Here is a 20,376-nt window from a genome sequence, read left to right as displayed (position 1 = left end):
CCACTCATAATTCCTTTTCTCTCAAGAAATTTTTACACAATCCTGTTTCAAATCTGATCTGAGGCACTTTTGGCAATGAACATGTAATGTTCATACATGTGCATGTTGTGTGTTCAGAACCAAGGCTGTAGTGAAGCAACATGACAAACACTGCCAGAAACACCTCAGATTCATTATGTGTTTGATTTTGAATTAATTTTTGGTTGTTATACTCAGAAACCTTTTACTGTTGCCAAAAATTTTGTTACCTCTCACATTTAATCCCTTATGGGTTATGACCCACAGTTTAAGAAGTTTTGCTCTAGAAGAAGTCTTACTGCTTTCCAATCAATCAATCAATCAACATATATTAAGTACTTATTCTGTGTCAGGCACTGTACTAAGTTCTAAGGATGCAAAAAGAGGCAAAAGATAGTCCCAGCCTACTTATCCACAGGATAATACACTATGACCAAGTGGGATTTATACCAGGAATTCAGGCCTGGTTCAATATAAGGAAAATTATTGCCATAATTGACCATATCAAGACACAAAACCAACATAAATCATATAATAATCTCAGTAAAGCTTTTGACAAAATACAGCACCCATTTCTATTAAAAACACTAGAGAGCATAGGGATAAAGGGAGTTTTCCCTAAAATAATAAGTAGTATCTATTTAAAACCTAGGACAAACACTATTTGTAAAGGACAGAAGCTGGATGCATTCCCAATAAGATCAGGGTGCAACAAGGATGCCCATTATCACCACAATTATTCAACATTGTACTAGAAATGTTGGCTTTAGTAATAAGAAAAGAAAAAGAAATTAAAGGAATTAGAATAGGCAATGAAGAAGTAAAACTATCACTCTTTGCAGATGATATGATGATATACTTAGAAAATTCTAGGAAATCATACAAAAACCTACTGGAAACAATTCATAGCTTTAACAAAATTGTAGGATATAAAATAAACCACAAACTCATCCCATCAGCAAGAGATAGAAAGAGAAATTCCATTTAAAATTACTGTGGACAGATTCTTTTTGTACAGCAAAATAACTGTTTGGACATATATAGTAATATTATATTTAATTTATGCTTTAACATATTCAACATGTATTGGTCCACCTGCCATCTGGGGGAAAGGAGGGGAAAAATTGGAAGGTTTGGCAATTGTCAATGCTGTAAAATTACCCATGCATATAACTTGTAAATAAAAAGGTATAATAAAAAAAATAAAATTACTGTGAACAAAATAAAATACTTGGGGAGGGGGGTTATCTGCCAAGACTCAAGAACTACATGAACACTTACAAAATGCTTCTCATACAGATAAAGTCAGATCTAAACAATTGGGAAAATATTAATTGTCCATGGCTAGGCTGAACAAATATAATAAAAATGCCATACCAAACTGCCAAAAAATTATTTTGTAGAAGTAGAAAAAAAAAGATAGACCCTATCTTTAAAGAGTTTACAATCTAATGAGGGACATAACATACAAACAAATACATACAAACAAGCTATATATAGAATAAATAGCAAATAATCCACAGAAGAGAGATACTAGAATTAAGTGAGGTTGGGGAAGACTTCATGTAGAAGATGGAATTTTAGCTAGGACTTGAAGGAAACCAGAGAAGCCAGTAGGCAGAGACAAAGAAAGAGAACTTTCTGGGTATGAGGGACAGCTAGAGAAAATGTCTGGAGCTGAACAATGAATGGAGTGTCATGTTTGGAGAATAGCCAGGAAGCCAGTGTCATGGGATTAAAGAATATTTGTTGGGGAGTAAAATGTAAGACGACTGGAAAAGTAGGAAGGGCTAGGTTATGAAGGGCTTTGAATGCCAAATAGAGCATTTGGGGGTCTGAGTTGAGGGGGTTTGTCTTCTGAGAATTTTTCCTAGGAGGAGGGAGCAGCAGTGACCCAAGGTCCTGATTTTAATTCTATGATTTTCATTATGGGAGTATGCCTTTCTGGCTCTGAGGGAGGACACTTTTCATGTTGAAGTGATAGTGGTATCCAATGAATTTGGAACTGGAAAGAACCTTAGGGATCCTCAGTAATTCGCAAACATTTTGTTCTTTCAACCTTTGACCCTCAAGAATTCTTGAGGATTCTATAAGATTTTGTTTATGTGGATTACATTGATATTGACCATGCTAGAAATTAAAATATGAAATTTTAATATATTCAGCTAATTTACTTAAAATAATATTATTATTGTTAATAATAAATTAAATTAAATGTTAATCTGAAAAAAAGTTAATGAGGAAAGTCAATTCATTGTGTGCGTGTATATGTGTGTGTGTGTGTGTGTGTGTGTGTGTGTGTGTAAAATAAATCTCTTTAATGTCTGGCTTAACAGAAGATACCTGGGTTCTCATATCTGTTTTTGCATTCAATTAATTGCCTTGGAGCTGGATCATATGAAGACAAGCTGACCTCATATAGATATGTAATTAGAAAGGGGAGGACTATTTTGATAGGCAAATCACATTTTAGTATTATGAGAATTGTTTGGACTTCACGGACTCCCTGAAAGAGTCTTGGGAACCTCTTTTGGTCCACACTTTGAGAACTACTTTCCAATACACTTAGAAGAAGAGGTTGACATACACAAAGGGGAACTCCATAGTCAGAGTCATCCTTAACTGTTCACTTTTCCCTCACTCCTAATTTAGGAGTCATTAGGTCCTTTTGATTCTCTGGCTATTTTCACTTTTCTATTTCTCTTTACTATTCTATTTCTGGTCTTTATAATTTCTCACCAGGACTATTTGGGGCAGCCAGGAGAGAGGGCCAGGCTTAGAATCAGGAACATTCATCTTCCTAAATTCAAATCTGATTTCAGGTACTTCCTAGCTGGGCAAGTCACTTAATCTTGTTTGCCTCAGTTTCATCATCTGTAAAACGACCTAGAGAAGGAAATGACAAACTACTCTAGTATATTTATTAAGAAAATCCCAAAGGGTCATGAATTTCTGGAGCAGCTTGGGCAGAGTGGATAGAGTATTGGCCTAAAGTCAGAAAGATTCATTTTCTTGGTTACTGGCTTCAGACAGTAACCAGCTGTGTGACCTTGGGTCGTTTAATCTTGTGTGCCTCAGTTTCCTCAATTATAAAATGAGCTAGAGAAGGAAATGACAAAGCAATTCAGTATCTTTACCAATTAAACCCCAAATGGGGTTGCTGAGAGTTGATTACAATCAAGATGATTGAACAACAATTCCTAATTGGTTTTCTTGCTTCCACTCTTTCCAATCCATTCTTCACATATCTATCAAATAGATAATCTAGGGCTCTGACCATGTCACTCTCTTTAGTTGTTCCATATTGTCTATAAGATTAAAAAAAATGCCTCTGGCATTTTAGTCCCTTTATAATTTGATTTCAATCTCATTCTAGCTTGATAGCATATTATTCCCGCTCACACACTCTGAATTCCAGCCAAATTGGCACCTGATGGTTCACATTCTGATCACCCTGGCACAAGGATACAGGCAATCATTCAAAATGTCCTGAGGTATCTCATCTAATATCTTTTTCGATATCTCATCCTAATTCTGATCGATAACAATTGTCATTAACTCCAATTTCCTGAATTTCTTTGCTGTTTACTCATTGTACATGGCATTCCACTGCTTTTGCTTAGGCTGTGGACCCATATCTGGAATATTTTCCTACTTAATAAAAACCTTGAGGAGTTTCCATTTTTCTTTAGAGTTCAGAAGATACTTCCTACAGAGGGCATGCTCATAGGCTACCTTCTAAGGGAAGACTTCCTCAATCTACTCAGTTATTCATTCTCTAACCCTACCCCACTTCAATCACTTTTTACTTTTGTAATTATTTTTCAGTCATGTCTGACTCTCACCCCTTTTGGGCTTTTTCTTAGCAAAGATACTGAACTGGTTTGCCATTTTCTTCTTCAGCTCATTTTACAGATGAGGAAACTGAGGCAAACAGAATAAGCGACTTGGCCAAGATCACATAGGAAATATCTGAGGCCAGAAGAGGAGACTTTCTGACTTCAAGTTCAGTATTCTATCTAATAGACTACCTAGCTGCCACTACTTTCTATTTCCCCTGTATATATTTTGCATGTATTTATTTGTGTATATATAGTCTTTGTCCAATCGAAGGTAAGCTCCTTAAGGTCATCTTTAAGGTATCATTTTGTTCTTGGCCCATAATAGGACCCTAAAAAATATTGATCAACTTGAACTAGAATTGCATTGATTTTTTCTAGGATGCCTTTAGAGTTCTGCTTTCTGAGTCCCCAAAGATCAGGACTGGGAAGGGAAGGAGGGGTGTGTAAGACAGAAGGAGCCTGTAATTCTCATGTCTAAGAGGCAGACCTTAGTCCCACATCTCCCTGGAAGAATAGGAATGTTCCCCAGCTCTTGGTCTAGCATTATCCAAGGGGAAAATAAAGGGGTGGAGATGGGGGAGGAAGCACTCTACCTCCCTTGTTTGAAATAAGAAACAAACGTTTAATGGGTGATCCTTGAGCCCTAGGGCCTTCTAAGGCAGGTACTCAATAGCTGAGTAAGGAAACAAAAGAATCTTCTGAGTGGGCACTGGAATTGGTGAAATAGGAGAGCTAAGGGTGTGGAGTGAAGGTGCTGAGGCCCTCAATGAACATTGGGGATTCTGGAATTGGGCAGGGCAGTGGGAATCGGGAGACGATGGGCTGTAGGGCTGTAGGGTTGAGGGCGTAAACAGGGGGAGAAAACAGGGCCACCCTGGGATGCTTTGGGGGTGAGGTAATAGGAATGGGGTAGGGTGGGGCCCAGAGTGACTGGAGGCAGGACAGTGATGTAGGCTTGTTGTTGAAAAAGTGATGAGGAAGGAGTGAAGTGATTCTTGAAAGATTCAGAGGATGAGGCTTCATATCAGACTGAGAGGGAAAGAACAACAGAATTTTAACTACAGGACTGGGGAGTTAGATGACGGTCAGTGGTACACACCAATATTAGCAGGATTTAGGGGAATGGAGCTGCCCTCTGTGTGATTGAAATAACTTGTTGGTTAGCAGGATGCTACCTATCATATCACCCATTCTGGGGGGAGTTCTCACTTGGCCCTGCAACATAAGGAGATCTCCCCTGCCCTAGAATACTCTTGCCTTTCCCTACCATCTAGCACTTCTCCCACTCTAATTCTACCCAGCCTTTCTCTTCTCAGGCACCAAAATTAATGACTGCAAATATGGTTGTGAATATGAATCTATCCATCTATCTATTCATTCAACAAATAGTTATTAAGTCCCTGTGTTTGTGCCATGCACTGTGCTGGACTCTGGTGACACAAAAAACAAAAACAGAACAGTTCCTGCTCTATGTGGGAAGCAACATTTACTCATCTCATAGATACAAAATATATGCAAGATCATTTTGGGGAGCAAGAAACTCCTGTAGGGGGGATGGCTTCAGTTGAACTTTGAAGGGAGCTAGGGTTTCTAATCAATCAAAAAATATTTATTGAGCACCTACCATGTGCCAGGTACTGTGCTAAGTGTCGGGGGTTCAAAAAGAGGCAAAAGAGTTCTTGTTCTCAAGAAGCTTACCATCTAAGAGGTTTGTGTGTATGAGTGTGTGAGCAAGTGATCTTTATAAAGGCACAGAATGAGAGATGGAATGTTGTATGTGAGAGGAACAGGAAAAGATGAGACAGTCCCTTCCTTCATGACCTTTTGGGAGGATATAGAGGATTGAGGACTCAATCAGCTAGAATACTCTGCTCTGCCCCTTGTAAAACCATGTGGGGCAGGAAGGGGAGCTGGTTCTCTCAGGGGTACCTCAGATGAGGTTTGTCCTACCCAAGCTTTTGCTTTACTTCTTTACTTCATCATTCAGATTGGTTACTCTCAGGTTAAGTACTGGGGCTGCTGGTCTCTTGTCACATCCTCCTCCTCCTTTTTCTCCTCCTCCTCTTCCTTTTTCTCCTCCTCCTCCTCCTCTTCTTCCTCCTCCTCCTCTTTCTTCTTCTCCTTCTCCTCTTCCTCCATCTCATACAGCCCTCTTCATTCTTTAGAAGATGTGAGCAGTATTCTCCTACAGAAAAGCATGGTGAAAAGAGTGATGAATGGATTTGGAGACTCAAATCCCAGTTGTGCCACTTGAGTATATGAGAATAATCTTGGATGAGTCACTTAACTCTTTTGTTTTTGAGTTTCTTCATTTCTAAAACAAAGAGTTTGGACTAGATGTGTTATTTCTAGCTTTAAATCAAACCATTCCTGGAACAGCTAGTACTTACTACTGTGACCCTGGACAGCCACTTAACTCTGATTGATTGCCTCAAAAAATCCTCAAAGTCGACTAAACATTTGATCCTATGATTCCCCCTTCCTTGAACAACTCTTGGTGAGATCCTCTGGCAGAAGAGATGTAGAATGGTAAACACAAGGAGCTCTATCTGTCTCCTTTACCTCTCCAGGGCAGGAGCTCCTCCTGTTTTCTCTTTATGTCCTTAGTCTGTGGAGGCCCTAAGACCTGGGCTAGAGGGAACTCACTTGCCTTTCTCCTTCTCTTTGTTTTGGGTAGAGGTGCTGATAGACAGTTGAGGCAAGGTGCCCGGGGAACTGCCCTATCTGCTATTGCCAGCAGCCTCTCCCTACTGGGGGTGGTGGACAGGCCGGGACAGGAACCTGAATCCCAGGGTTGAGAAGACCTATGAAAGACTTTGTAGCCCATCCTCTTATCTCGAGGTATTCAACCGACCCCAGAAGTCTCTCCATACCTTTGTTTCCCTCTCCCTGTCCACCTTATGGTGCTTTAGAAACAATCCTCTTCTCTCTGTTAAAGAGAAAAATTCCCTAGATTTTCTCCCATTCAGAAATCAAGACTTCCAGAAAGCTCCATCTTATATCTTACTTCAATCCCTCTTTCTGTGGAAATAAGACAGCTACATGGTGCATTGGATAAAATGCTGGGCCTGGAGTTAGGAAAACTTGACTTAAAATCTGATCTCAGATACTGATCAGTTGTATGACTGGCAACTCAATCACTATCTCCCTCTGTTTCCTCAACTGTTAAAATGGGGATCATAATAGCATAAAGTGTAATAGTTCCCCTCTCCCAGAGTTATTGTAAGGATCAAATGAAGTAATATTTGTAAAGTATTTAATGTGGTGTTTGGCACCATGCTATATGAATGCTTGATTCTTTCCTCCCTCCCTTCCTCCCTCTCTCCCTTCCTTCCTTCCTTCTTTCTTTCCTTCCTTCCTTCCTTCCTTCCTTCCTTCCTTCCTTCCTCCCTCCCTCCTTTTCTTCCTCCATCCCTTCCTCCTTCCCTCCTTCTTTACCTCCCTTCCTCCCTTCCTGCCCTTCCTCCTTTCCTCCCTCCCTCCTTTCTTTCCTTCCTTCCTTCCTTCCTTCCTTCCTTCCTTCCTTCCTTCCTTCCTTCCTTCCTTCCTTCCTTCCTTCCTTCCTTCTTCCTTCCTTGCTTCCTTGCTTCCTTCCTCCCTTCCTCCTTCCCTCCTTTTCTCCTTTTCTCTCTTTCTTCCTATGGTCTTAACTGGTTTCCTCTCATTCTGTTCTCAGTGGAGGAGGAAATACTCTACCAAGTGTGAGAGCCCCAAAGAGCTTTGGGAAAGCAATTTCCAGATCTAGAGATCTTTGAGATATAATTATGGAGCCAGTGAATACCATTGCTGGAAGGGACTTGAGAGATTTTCTAATCTAAACTACTCATTGTACAAATGTAGAAACAGATTTAGAAAACCTAATGACACCAATCTTAGCCAATTCAGATTGGTCTAGAGGCCACTTACTAGATAAGAAAGAGTGACAATTGCTGTTTTTTTTTTTTTTTTTTGGAATCAACTCTCCCAGGGCAGAACCCCAGATCTATTCTTCTAACCCTTTTCTACTGGGGACCTTGGGTTCCTTGGAATATGTGATCTACCTGGTTGAACTTTTGGATGAGAAACTCTCAAGGAGGAGAGCAAGTAAAGCTTTGTAGTATAGGGGAAAGGATGTTAAGTTTGGAAACAGAAAGCTTGGATTAGAATCCTAGCTCTGTGACCTTTATGAAGTATTCTCACCAACATATTTTGTTTCCCTCAATAGAATGTATGCTCATTGAGAGAAAGAATTGCCTTCATTTTTTTTTTGCATGTTTAGCATAATATTTGGCCAGAGTAAGCATTTAGAGCTTTTTAAAAACAGCTAGGTGGTGCAGTGATAGAATGCTGGACCTGGAATCAGGAAAAGCTGAGTGTATGTCCAATCTCAGACACTTCCTAGTTGTGTGACTCTGGGAAAGTCATGTAACCCTGTTTACCTCAGTTTCTTCATCTCTAGAATGAGCTGGAGAAAGAAATTATAAACTACTCTGATATTTCTGCCAAGAAAACCCCAAATACATTCATGAAACCCCCAAAGGGTTCATGAACAGCAAAAGCACTTAGTAGTAGATGTTGATTCATTTATTCATTCTTCCTTTGACCTTCACTTTCTTCATATTGGGACAAGATACCCTCAAATGTCCCTTTTAGCTCAAAATTCTCTGGGTCCATAATCTCCTTGGACTGAGGAGAAGCAAAGCTTGCAAGTTAGAGGAACAGGACAGAGAAGGCAGAGATACAGAGGTCTCTGTTTCCATTCAGCTGCCTGATCTCTGAGTCTTCCTTAAATGGTGGAGAAAGAGCCCTGGGAAATGGCTCCTTATGGGTCCTATCCCCTATGTGAAGTCTGCCTGGAGAGAGAAGGGGAGGTCTTTTCCTCTAATTCTGCCTTGGAGGGAAGGCCTGTGTCCTGAACAATGGAGGAGTAGGGGGAGGTTTCAGATGCTGAGTATGAAATCAGGAAGGGGCATTTCAGAGGGAAAAGTGGGTCTGTCCCCACAGCCCGGAGTGTATATGTGTGATGGGGGAACATCTGAACTCTTTTTTCTTTGTCTAAACAGGAGGAGAACTAAACATTCTGAATTTCTAGGTGTTTTATCCTGTGTCTAGCTGGCTCTGGAGTGACAATCCTACTTCATTTATGGCTTCAGAGGACTAAAGAAGAGCTAATTAGACACTGGCCCTAGCTCTGGTTTCATCCAGAATTTCAGCTTCTTTGAACTTTGCATTTAATGGCAGGAGAGAGTCAGAGGTCATTTCATCCATCCTTCTGCCTCTGAGCATACAGAGAGATACCCAGAATCTTACCTTTCCTCAGAGGTTCCTAGGGAATGAGCTGTCTTCATCCTTTTCCATATTTACCTTCCTTCCTCTTATCTAAGTACCATCTTTCCAGCTGCATTATTGGAGAGGGATTGGTTCTGGGAATCAGAGAAGCCTGGAGTGATGATGGCAGGTGTTTTGGGGAGTAAAGAAAGAACAAAGTAGGGTCATGTATGAGGGGGGAGCAAAAGGCTTAGGTGGGAGGGGGGGCAAGGCTCGCATGGAAAATCTGGCCCGTGACACCTGGCTTTCCTTTACCAACCACCAAGCCAAGAGCTGGCCAGTGGAAACAACCCTGAGGCTGAGAGTAGGGTGTCCTGTGCCATCCTAGAACCTCACCCTGATGCTTCTGGCAGCTGCCAGCGCCTCTGAGCTCTGCCACCCAGGGCTTTGCCAGACAGGGACAGCCATGGGCAAGTTGCACCCCACCCTGAGGGGGCGGGCAGGCCACCCTGCTGCTGGGTGTTTAAGCCTGGGAAGTTTCAGCCCCAAACAAGCCAGGGGAGCCACCCAGCCCTGCTTGCTCCTCCTGGCAGCTGATAAATCATTAGCACTAGGAGATAAAGCCCTAAATCCCTACCTGTATCCTATGTTCCCTCCTTGAGCAACAATTGTCTGATTTTACCTCCTAGCCTGTATTTTCCTTCCTGTTGCTCAGATTGGGGCAGGGAGCTATGGGGATCTTGGGTAAAGGTCAGGAAATTTATCTTATGAATCCAGATGGTCTTTGGTACTTTTCACACTTGGCCCTCACTCTCTCCTTCATTTCTCAGGGGTTGGGGGATGAATCTAGACTCTTCTGAAGGGTCTTGTCATTGTTGATCCTTTTCTTTCTGTCTCCCCAGCACCGATAGATTCAGGTTCTATCATATTTATAGGATGAAAAATCTAAAATTGGAAGGGACTGCTGAGTCCAACTCCTTTCCTTTTATAGAGAAAGAAAAAGAGATTCAGAGAAATTAAGTGGTTGCCCAGGGTCATACATTTTTTTAAAGGCAGCATTTGAACTCAAGTCTTCAACATTCTATCCATTATACTTTGGTTTATTTTATCTAAATGTTTTTAGATCTGTTTTTTAATATGTGTTTTCTATTTCCCCATCCAATTGGGAAGGGTCAGTCTCCTTTAGAGGAGGCTCTGGGGCCTTTGTCTGATGTCCTGAGGAGGAATCTTGCAATTTGGGGAGAACAGGAGTGAAAGGAGTGACCATTGGCGAACAATTTGGGGCAGAGTGCCCAGCTGGTTCGGGGTGGAAGGTACCTATGTCATGGTTGAAGCTGGGGGGAGGTGGTGATGTCTCCTCCTTCCACCATCACCAGGGCTATTTTCCCTTTCAAATCACACCAGCTCCCTGAGCTCATCCTTTGCTTAATTGAAGGCTGTGAGTTCCAGGAAAGTGTACATCCTCCTTGTTTTCCTGCTGCCCAGGGCTAGTCAGCCAAAATTATTAAGCTCTCCTTTGTCTCCGGAGGAGACAATAAAAAAATTCTTTGCTATGTCCCTGGCTGGGGGCATTTGGGGAGGGAAACAAGGTTGTCCTTCCAGGGGGGTCAGAAATTGCTTGTCCTTCTGGGAGCCCTGGGGCTCCAAGCAGGAATGAGTGAGGAGACAAATTATACAGTGGAGATTTTGGCTCTCACTTCAAGAGTGAGAGAAAGCCTAGGCCCCACCCCGGCCTGAATATAAAGGGGTGTCCTGGGGTCCTGTTGCCCAGAGTCAGTCTGAGTTGAACTGGACATTGAGCTGTCAACATGGCTACCACTACCACTGTCAGACAGTACTCCACTTCTGGATCCATGTCAGGTGTCTGTGGACTGGGCGGCGGCTCTTCCCGAATGTCTTCAGTTCGGGTTGGGGGGGCCTGCCTGGCTCCAAGTCTCCTGGGGGCCGGCAGCTGTGGGAATATGTCGGTCACATCATCCCGCTTTACCTCCAGCTTGGGGAGCAGCTATGGCGGCGGCTACGGCAGTGGCTACACCTGCAACCTGGGAGGGGGTTTTGGCTCTAGCTATAGCGTAGGGGATGCCCTTCTGGGAGGGAGCGAGAAGGAGACCATGCAGAACCTCAACGACCGCCTGGCCTCCTACCTGGACAAGGTGCGTGCCCTGGAGGAAGCCAACACTGACCTGGAGCTGAAGATCCGGGACTGGTACAAGAAGCAGGGCCCGGGGCCTGCCCGGGACTACAGCCCTTACTTCAAGACCATTGAGGACCTGAGGAATAAGGTAAGGCCTAGAAGACCTTGCTGTTGGGTGACTGTGGGGAGCCCATCATGACTGTCCTCTCCCCCAACACATCCTCCTCATTCCTACCTTTTAGAAGGGCCCAATTCTCCTTCTTCCCTCCTCCAGGAATCCTGCTTGACTTAACCACATCTTTCACTGATCCCTTCTTTATTCTGGGCTTTTTCAGAACCTACATGGCCACAAATTATTCCATTCTCTCACACTTGTTTGTTGTACCTGGCTTTTAAAATGTGTTTCCTCTGCCTTGGTCTGGAGTGTGTAGCTTGTCCCAAGAGTAGGGAACTTCTCAGAGGAGAAACTCTCTGCCTCTGGCCTGCTGTCTGATGGGGGAGGTCCTGTCCCTGCCCTCAAGGCCGCTTGTCTAGGGGCGCCTCAGTAACTGCCCTCAGAAAGCTGTCGGTCTGATGGGCAGACAGGATGACCACGGGCACAGAGCCCTTCGCCTGTGTCCCAGGAACACAGAAAAGTAACATAACATAGGATCACAAATGAACCCATGGCAGCTGAGAAGGCCGGGGAGGAATCAAAGAAGGTTTTCTGAATGTAATTTTGGAGCTAGACTTTGACTGCGGGGAAAGGACAGACTTGTAACCTTTGGCTGGACTTGGCCCGTGCCAAGAGAGCCTGAACCTGGCTTTCCTTTTCACCCTGCTGAGGTTTTGATTCTACTCTGGCTCCCCACTCACTAGCAGGACTGAGAATCTCCCTTCTGGAAATAGAGAGGGCCCAAGATGCCAGATCAGATAAGTTAATTAGTTTATTCAAGGGGGAAAACCTCAAGGGGATCCCCAGCTGTCTAGAGTCTAAGTCTGAGCAAAAAGGGCCCCCCTGTTTAAGGCGTATGCATAGGGGAAGAGCTTACAGATCCTTGGCTGCATTCCACCAAATAACAGACATGTAACAACAAAAACAACGCTAAAAAAAAAAATTCCTTTCTTTGTGTAGGACTGGATTCTTCCAGGGTCCCCTGTTAAACTTATTTCACTTAGTATCACATGATGTTGGGTTGTACAGATGAGAACTGAAATACAGAGGAAAACTTCATAGGATGGCTGTATTTCTAGAGTTAAAAAGGGACCTTAGAAACAGCTTAAATCAATAATTAAAATTATAATAAAATAATAATAGCTAGCATCTATATAGTACTTTAAAATTTGCAGAGCCCATTATGTATGTTTTTGGTTGGCCCTCAAAACAGTTCTGGCAGGTTAGTGCTATTAATTTTTTCCATTTTGCAAATGATGAAATTGATGCTGAGGGAGGTTTAAGTGATTTAGGTGGTCTTATTCTGGAGCCAGTTCCCCTCTCATTGTAATGTGCTGGTTCAGTGATTTAGAACTGGAAGAAATCAAGGAGCAGCTAGTTGGAGAAGTGGCTAGAGCACCAGCCCTGAAGTCAGGACGACCTGAGCTCAAATTTGGCCTCAAACACTTAACACTTCCTGGCTGTGTGACCCTGGGCAAGTCACTTAACCCCTATTGCCTCAGCAAAAACAAAACAAAAAAAAGAAACTGAAAGAAATCCAATTTCCTCATTTTAAGGTAAAATGATTTATTTCTAGAAAAGCTCAGTTTAGAATCTAGAACTCCTCTCTTCCTCTTGTACTTCTTACAAAAGCTCAGGGGACTAGAAGACCACAGGTGGAATAACTGTTAACTGAGACCTCTCCACCAGAAGAAGATTGGGGAGATGTGAGGGGGAGGGGGAGGACCACTCAAGTCTGCCTGCTCATCCCCCAGCTCCTTGCTTCTCTCCTCCTCAGATCCTGGCTGCCACCATCGACAATGCCAGCTTGGTCCTGCAGATTGACAATGCCCGACTGGCTGCGGATGATTTCCGTACCAAGTGAGTTAGGATTCTGTTGGCAGGGAGAGTGGGAACGGAGAGGGAAGCCTTCTTGCCAGAGGAAAATTCACAGAGATCAATGAATCCACTGGGTTTCTTAGTGACCTTATCTGCAAAAGGAAAGGAATAGAGTGGACTTCCTCAAAGGCCCTTTTTTCTCTAGATTCTATAATCCTGAGTCCATATGTTGGGGGACTCATGTTCTCTAACTCTCCCAGGTATGAGACTGAGCTGAACCTGCGTATGAGTGTGGAGGCTGACATCAATGGCCTGCGCAGGGTGCTGGATGAGTTGACCCTGGCCAGGGCTGACCTGGAGATGCAGATTGAAAACCTGAAGGAGGAGCTGGCTTACCTTAAGAGGAATCATGAGGAGGTGATATGGGAAGGGTGAAAAGAAACTGGACATGGGGGGCAAATACCCAAATCATGGCAGAACTGGAAAGTCTGGGTAGGATGGTTTCCTGGTTGGCTGGAGTTGGTCCTCCAGGATCTTCTCAGCGTTGCCATTCCTTATTCAATCAGAGAAGATACTCTGGAGAATTCATATGAATAGTCTTGGATTCTTCATCCTATGTCCTTGCCTCCCCAGGTGTTGTAGCTTGGATCCCAGTTCCATTACTTACTACCTAACCACTAGTGATAGTAACAGATCCTTTCCCCTCTTCCCCCCCCCCGCCCCCCCACCTCAGGGAGATGCCTCTGTTCTTCCCCTAAGTCTACCCCTTAGAGCCACAGAGCATGGATTTCTTTGGTATAATTAGCAAGGTTGGACCTCAGAAAAATGGTGACATTTGTATCCGTGCTTGTGCATAAGTCTTTTCCTCATTGGACCAAGAACCCTGAAACAGGCTTTTCTTTGCAGCAGAACAAGCTCCAACTTTTCCTAATTCTTTGCCATATCTCTTTCCCAATTCCCTTATCAAAAGTTACCACGTCCACTCCAGGTGGACATCTGGTGTCTCGTTCCCTTCAAACCTTGCTCTCTGGCCAGACAGCATTTAAGCTGATACAATTAGCCATTTGGTAATGGTTAAGAATTAATAGCAAATAATCCCCAAAGCATTTACACTTTTGCTTTGAAGCTCAATATGTACTTCCCCTGGCACCCCTGCCCACTGGGCAGATTAACATTCCTGGTGTTGCCTGGTTCACATTAAAGTGAGAATGAATTGTTTTTCTTTGAGAACTTGACTGAAATGGGATGAGAAAAGAATCAGTTTTGAAACTAAGGGGCTGGAGATGGACTACAAGGGTATTGCCAGTAAACGTTCCCAGCCCTGGGTAGGCTCAAGGACACAATATTCCTTTGACCCATGTCTGATGGGATGATCAATACTCCTATTCTTCTCTTTGCCAGGAAATGAATGCTCTTCGTGGCCAGGTTGGGGGGGATGTCAATGTGGAGATGGATGCGGCCCCTGGGGTGGACCTCAGCCGCATCTTGTCGGAGATGCGAGACCAGTATGAGAAGATGGCTGAGAAGAACCGCAAGGATGCTGAGGACTGGTTCTTCAGCAAGGTGTGCCATTCATTTATTCATTCCACAGATACTTACTGAATGTCTACCACATGCAAAAAGCCGAAAGAGATCCAAAGGTGGACTAGACACCATCCCCCAAACAATGTTTTCTAATAAAGGCGGTGATGTTTACACAAATAACACAAGTAAGAATTTTCAGGAGTAAAAGTAACTGAGTAAAGTGTCATGAATATTGAATATTCACTCATCCTGAATAATACTAGTAGGAGAAAGCTTGTTATTCCCTTTAAAGGGGGTAGGAAAACTTGGAGAGGAAGTTTTTTTAGGATGCTAAGTGTCTGGGAAGGGGTCAAAGTCTTGCCTCCAAGCACCTCCATCTCCAGCTTACCCCCCCGCTGGCGCTAGTCTCTTAAACCAAGGGGATATTAATTTTAGACGGAAGAGCTGAACCGCGAAGTGGCCACCAATACCGAAGCCCTGCAGAGCAGCAAGACGGAAATCACGGAGCTGAGACGCACTGTCCAGAACCTGGAGATTGAGCTGCAGTCCCAGCTCAGCATGGTGGGTGCTGTTCCTTTGCTTTCTTGTCACCACTTTTCCTCCTTCCCATTCCAGCTTGGGGTCATGGCAAAAAGCATTACTGTCAGGAGGCTTGGCTAGAGACCCTAACTTTAGGCAATCACTTCTCCTTTCTGGGCCTCAGTTTCCTTATCTGTAAAACAGGGTGGTTTTTACAAAATTGGCCTTTGAGGCCCTTCCAGAGTCCAAGGTCTTGTTGTCCTGTGACTCCTGAGCCTGTTTGAATACATGCTGCGTCTGGGCCAAGAGCAAAGGGTCCTGGGGTTCATTGCCCACCCAGCTTCCACTCTCTCCTTGCAGAAAGCTTCCCTGGAGGGCACCCTGGCTGAGACAGAGGCTCGCTATGGTGCCCAGCTGGCCCAGCTCCAGGGCATGATTAGCAGCATTGAGCAGCAGCTGTGTGAGCTCCGCTGTGACATGGAGCGCCAAAACCAGGAGTACAAGATTCTGCTGGACGTGAAGACCCGGCTGGAGCAGGAGATTGCTACCTACCGTCGTCTGCTGGAGGGAGAGGACGCCCAGTGAGTGGTCACTCTGCTCTCTGGGGAGGGTGGGAGGGCGACAAAGAGAGGGAGGCTCTTTCTAGTCACTGATGGTGGACAGGTGGATGGATGGAGGTAGTGTGGATCCCAGGCCTTGGGGGCGGAGAGGGCCTAGAGAAGCGGTGGGAAGAGCAGTGTGAAGAACTCCTGGTGTGGAGGCTCTCTCCCCAAAGGCAAACTGAGAGCACTTCTGAAAAATAGTCTTCAGCAATGACCTCCGATAGGTAATTTGCCGATAATTAAATCTGGGTCTTCTTGACCCCAAGGCTGGCACCCTACCCACTATGACATGCTGCCTATAGGCCAATAGGATCACAGGACATTAAAACATAAAGGACACTTAAAGAATCATATAAACAAGGCCCAAGGTAGTTAAGTGTTTTATGCAAGGGGATACAGGTATATTATTCTGTTATAGGGTCACAGGCTAGACATAAAGGTTAGAAGGTTAGACCTTTGAGGTCCCTTTTACCTCCAAATTGATTATTCTTATATTCTTTAGTCTTGGAGGAGATTTGAGAGATCTTTTGGGTCAGACCCCAGGTTTTATACAGGTTATTTTAAACATCCAAGGCTGTAGTCCATTGTTCTGTTACAAGCAATCGCCAGGAATGGAGGCTCTAGGACCCACTTGGTTACCTATTCCTGGGCTTTCTTTCCCCCACATTAAAGAAGAAAGTCTCTACTGCTTTAAAACAACGCATTTCATTATGTTTGGTCTCTCCCAGGACATGGAAAACAATTTACTTAACTCTTTCCTCGTAAAATCTTTCATAGCCTTGGCACCTGCCTTCCCCTATCCTAGTTTGTCCTTTTGACTCATATGCCCTCTCTCCTTCTTTCCCTCTTCCTCTTCTCTCTTCCTTTCTCTCTTCCTCTCCCCCCCTCTCTGTCTGTCTTTCCCTCTTGCCTTCCCTTTCCTTCCTTCTTCTCTTCCCTTCCCTTCCCTCTTCCTTTCCCTTCCCTCTTCCCTTCCCTTTTCCCTTCCTTTCCCTTTTCCTTTCATTTCCCTTCCTTCTTCCCTTCCCTTTTCCTGTCCTTTCCCTTTTCCCTTCATTTCCCTTCCCTCTTCCCTTCCTTTCTCTTTTCCTTTCATTTCCCTTTTTCCTTCCTTTCCTTTTTCCCTTTCCTTTTCCCTTTTCTTCCTTTCTCTCTTCCCTCCCTTTCCTTCCTTCCTTTCTCTTCTTTCCCCTTCCCTTCTCTTCCTTTCCTTTCCTTTCTCTTTCTTTCCTTTTCCTTCTCTTCTCCCTCCTCCCTCCTTCCTTCTCCTCTTTCTTCTCCTCTTCTGTTTCCTTCTCCATCTTCTCCCTCCCCCCCCTCTTGCTCTAACAAACCTCAACTACATGGAGCACTTCCATATATACTATAAAACAGAAAGAAGCATACAAAGCCATGAGTCTCTATTAATAGTAATAATTAACTTTTATATAGTACTTTAAGGTTTATAAAATGCTTCACAAAATTATCTCATTTAATCTTCACTGTGAGGTTAATGTATTATTATCTCTAACAAATGAGGAAACTGAGGTTTAGTGACACAGTTATTAAGTATTTGAGGCCAGATTTGAACTCAGATGTTTCTGCTTCTAGGCTGAGTACTCTACCTACTGTACCACTCAATGGCTCCATACTGGGTTGTCTTCATTTCTTCCATTTGAGAACTGATTTTCTAATTCTTCTCTTCACCCTTCCTGCACCACAGAACCCCTCTACTCATCGGGGAGGTGGGAGGGATAGCAGCAAAGCTTGGGGACCTCCGAGCCTAGAAGGGCATCAGAGCATGGTACCCAAAGAGACTTTTCTGGGTCCCCAAACAGAAAGTCACCGTTTTAAGTGGTACCCTCCTCTCCCTCTTACAGTCTGGCTTCTCAATATTCTTCTGCTCTGAGCTCCCAGTCTGGCCGAGATGGTAAGCAAACACCTTGACCTGTGGTATGTCTGGACAGTCAGTTGGCACTGAATATAGATGAGAAGGAGTGTTTCTCTCTATGAGGGGGTGGGGAAAAGCTCTGATTAGGGAGGTGGGTGGAGGATGGGATAACAAGAAGCCCACAGTACCTTCTGCTGGGGTGGTCGGGGGATGGGGTGAGAGTGATTCCAAGTGAAAAGGGGGTGAGGCTGCCTCTTGGGGCAGGCTCAGGCAGAGACAGGGACTCCCTGCCAGGGCTTTCCTCATTTTGTTTCCTTCCTTTCCTCACCTACCACCCTCCCCCCTCCCCACCCCCCCTTGCTTGCCCTACAGCCATGGTGACCAGCCGCCAAGTGCGCACCATTGTGGAGGAGGTCCAGGATGGGAAAATAGTGTCTTCGAGGGAGCAGGTCCACCGCTCCACTCACTAAGCCTGCAGCTGGCACCTTGCTGGGCAACATGGAGAAGGGGGGGTATTTCCTTTATCACCATGGCAGGGGATCCCTGTCAGGGTCTTGTTCTCTGAGCTAACATTTTCCTACATTGGCTTTTTGCTGCCTCATTTCCCTGAAACTCCATATTCTATTAAATCATATTCTATTAAAGCTTTTCTGCAGCTCGATCCTTGTTTATGTCTGGTTTGGTTATTAGCGGAGGACCCCGTCCTCTCCCACATCCCATTTCAAGGCAGGGAGAGATGAGATCAGAGGGATGGGAGTCGAGGCGGGGGAAGCTGGTATCTCTTGATATGGCTTCCTTTCTGGCATGGGTATCCACTTGTCACCCACATACCCCACTGAGCCTGTGTTTATTGCTTACTTGCCAGCTTGAATCCCCACCAGTGACTGAGGTGGGAAGAGCTTCCTCTCCCAACATTTAACTGTGACCTCTCTGCTGTCCAGGTACCCCTGGAGAACACTGGCCCTTTAATTCACTGGACTCCATGAAAAGGTGGAGGCTGTGGGAGGGAATGGTTCTTGAAGACCCCCCCCCCCTCCATTTATAGTCACGTTGTCAACTCCAGACTGTGTCTGATTCAACTGAGAGGAGTTGTAGGGCATTTCAGAGGGTAGCACCGGCATCTGGGACTGACTGGCTCTTCCCCTCCTCACTGGCTGGGTGTGGGTATGAGTACCTGCGTGGGGGGCCAGCCTGTTTGTGCTTCCTCTCTGGCAGTCCCTGGGCCACTGAGGAATCTTGTCTGGCTGAGAATAGGGGACTGCCTGGGCCTGTCTGGAGAAATGGGAGAGCGGCTGGCAGCCCCAGACACGACCACATTCCGCCCAGCCTGCCTGCCCAGGACCCTGGGACCCAGGGCTGGGCCTGGGAACATAAAGAAGGGGGTGGGGGAGGACTCCAGGGCTCATTCTTCTGGCTTTTTAGGTTTGGAACTGGGATTCTTAGTGTTCTTTGTGTCATGGACCCCTTTGGCAGGTTGGTGAATAATATGAACTCTTTCTCAGAATAATATTTTTAAATGAACAAAATAGAATATAGACTTCTACAAAGGAAATCATTCTGTTGAAACCCAGCTATCAAAATGTTAAAAGTTCCAAGCACACAGACTTCAGATTAAGAAACCCTGATTTATAGGAAGCAGTGTCTGATCTCTTGTCAATGGTATGATGGTTGATGGTGAAACTAGGGGGAGATGAGCTCAGAATTTTCTCTCAAGGAGGGTGGGGCCTAGCTGAAATGTTCCTTTCGTTTCTAGCTGATTCAGTATCTTCAAGGTCAAGGTCAGATTCCACCCCCTACTCCTTTGAGGCATTCTCAAGAACACGGTTGAGGCTGGGGAACTTTAGTGCCTGGGGATTTATTTGCTCATACCAAGGCTCCTAAAATCAACTTGGCCCTTGTGTGATCAGGGAAGATGAAGGGGCAACTTTTTCCTCACCATAACTTTCCTTTTATCCCTTCCTTCACATTCTCTCTGCCCATCCTTCACCTTTTGTCCTACCTAAATCCCTCTCTATTCCCCAATACATGTAATAAACTTTGTTTTGAGCACCCAGATGGGCTTAATCCATCCCTAGGGGGAGTGGACCTACTGTAAAGACTAGGACCCTGGTGTACATATAGACTGGGCAGAGACTTTCATTTTTGCCTTTGGATCCCAAGTGTCTTGTACAGAGTATTGTATCTGGATAGAGGAAGTGTTTAATAGATGCTGGTCTTTCCCAAGGCTATGGTGAAGGATGGATTTGGTACCTTTACTGAAAAGTCAAGGATTAGAATGGTATGGGTGATGGAGGGCTTGGGATGCAAAGTTGGCAGAACGGGGACATGGCCACCAGAGAGTTCCCTAGTCATAATTTGGCATGCTGAGTAAAATATTGTCCCAGGCTGCTGATATGAAGGGGGTGCCTTCTTCTCAAGAATAGAAGCTTCCTTCCTTCAGGTATCAGAATCCAGAAACTCTCTCTTGGGCTTCCAATGTGGGGCCTCCCTTCATTTCCTGCTCCTTGGTGAGGATTGGTCCACCCCTTCTCCCAGACCCTGTTCTCTGTGCCCAAGGTGAACCTGGTCCTATCTGTGGCTCCAGAGAGGTAGGGGTGGGGGGAATGTTTAAAGCAGCAGCCCCTGGGGGGGGGGCAGTCCGTGTTGTC

At 44.7% G+C, this 20,376-nt stretch overlaps 1 protein-coding gene across 1 annotated transcript; it reads left to right on the top strand.

The window, feature by feature from the left end:
- The first annotated feature begins 10,748 nt into the window (after window positions 1-10,748).
- LOC100924488 (keratin, type I cytoskeletal 42) lies at window positions 10,749-18,378 on the top strand. The gene is made up of 8 exons (XM_003768215.3): window positions 10,749-11,389; window positions 13,173-13,255; window positions 13,474-13,630; window positions 14,615-14,776; window positions 15,173-15,298; window positions 15,617-15,837; window positions 17,718-17,767; window positions 18,101-18,378. The coding sequence occupies exons 1-8, from the start codon at window positions 10,916-10,918 to the stop codon at window positions 18,196-18,198; spliced, it is 1,371 nt and encodes a 456-aa protein (XP_003768263.1). The 5' UTR covers window positions 10,749-10,915; the 3' UTR covers window positions 18,199-18,378.
- Window positions 18,379-20,376: the final 1,998 nt, after the last annotated feature.

The sequence above is a fragment of the Sarcophilus harrisii genome, chromosome 4 (genome assembly GCF_902635505.1).
Source record: "Sarcophilus harrisii chromosome 4, mSarHar1.11, whole genome shotgun sequence".
Lineage (NCBI taxonomy): Eukaryota > Metazoa > Chordata > Mammalia > Dasyuromorphia > Dasyuridae > Sarcophilus > Sarcophilus harrisii.
The sequence above is the reverse complement of the archived record's forward strand: the minus strand, read 5'-3'. Positions and strand labels throughout refer to the sequence as shown.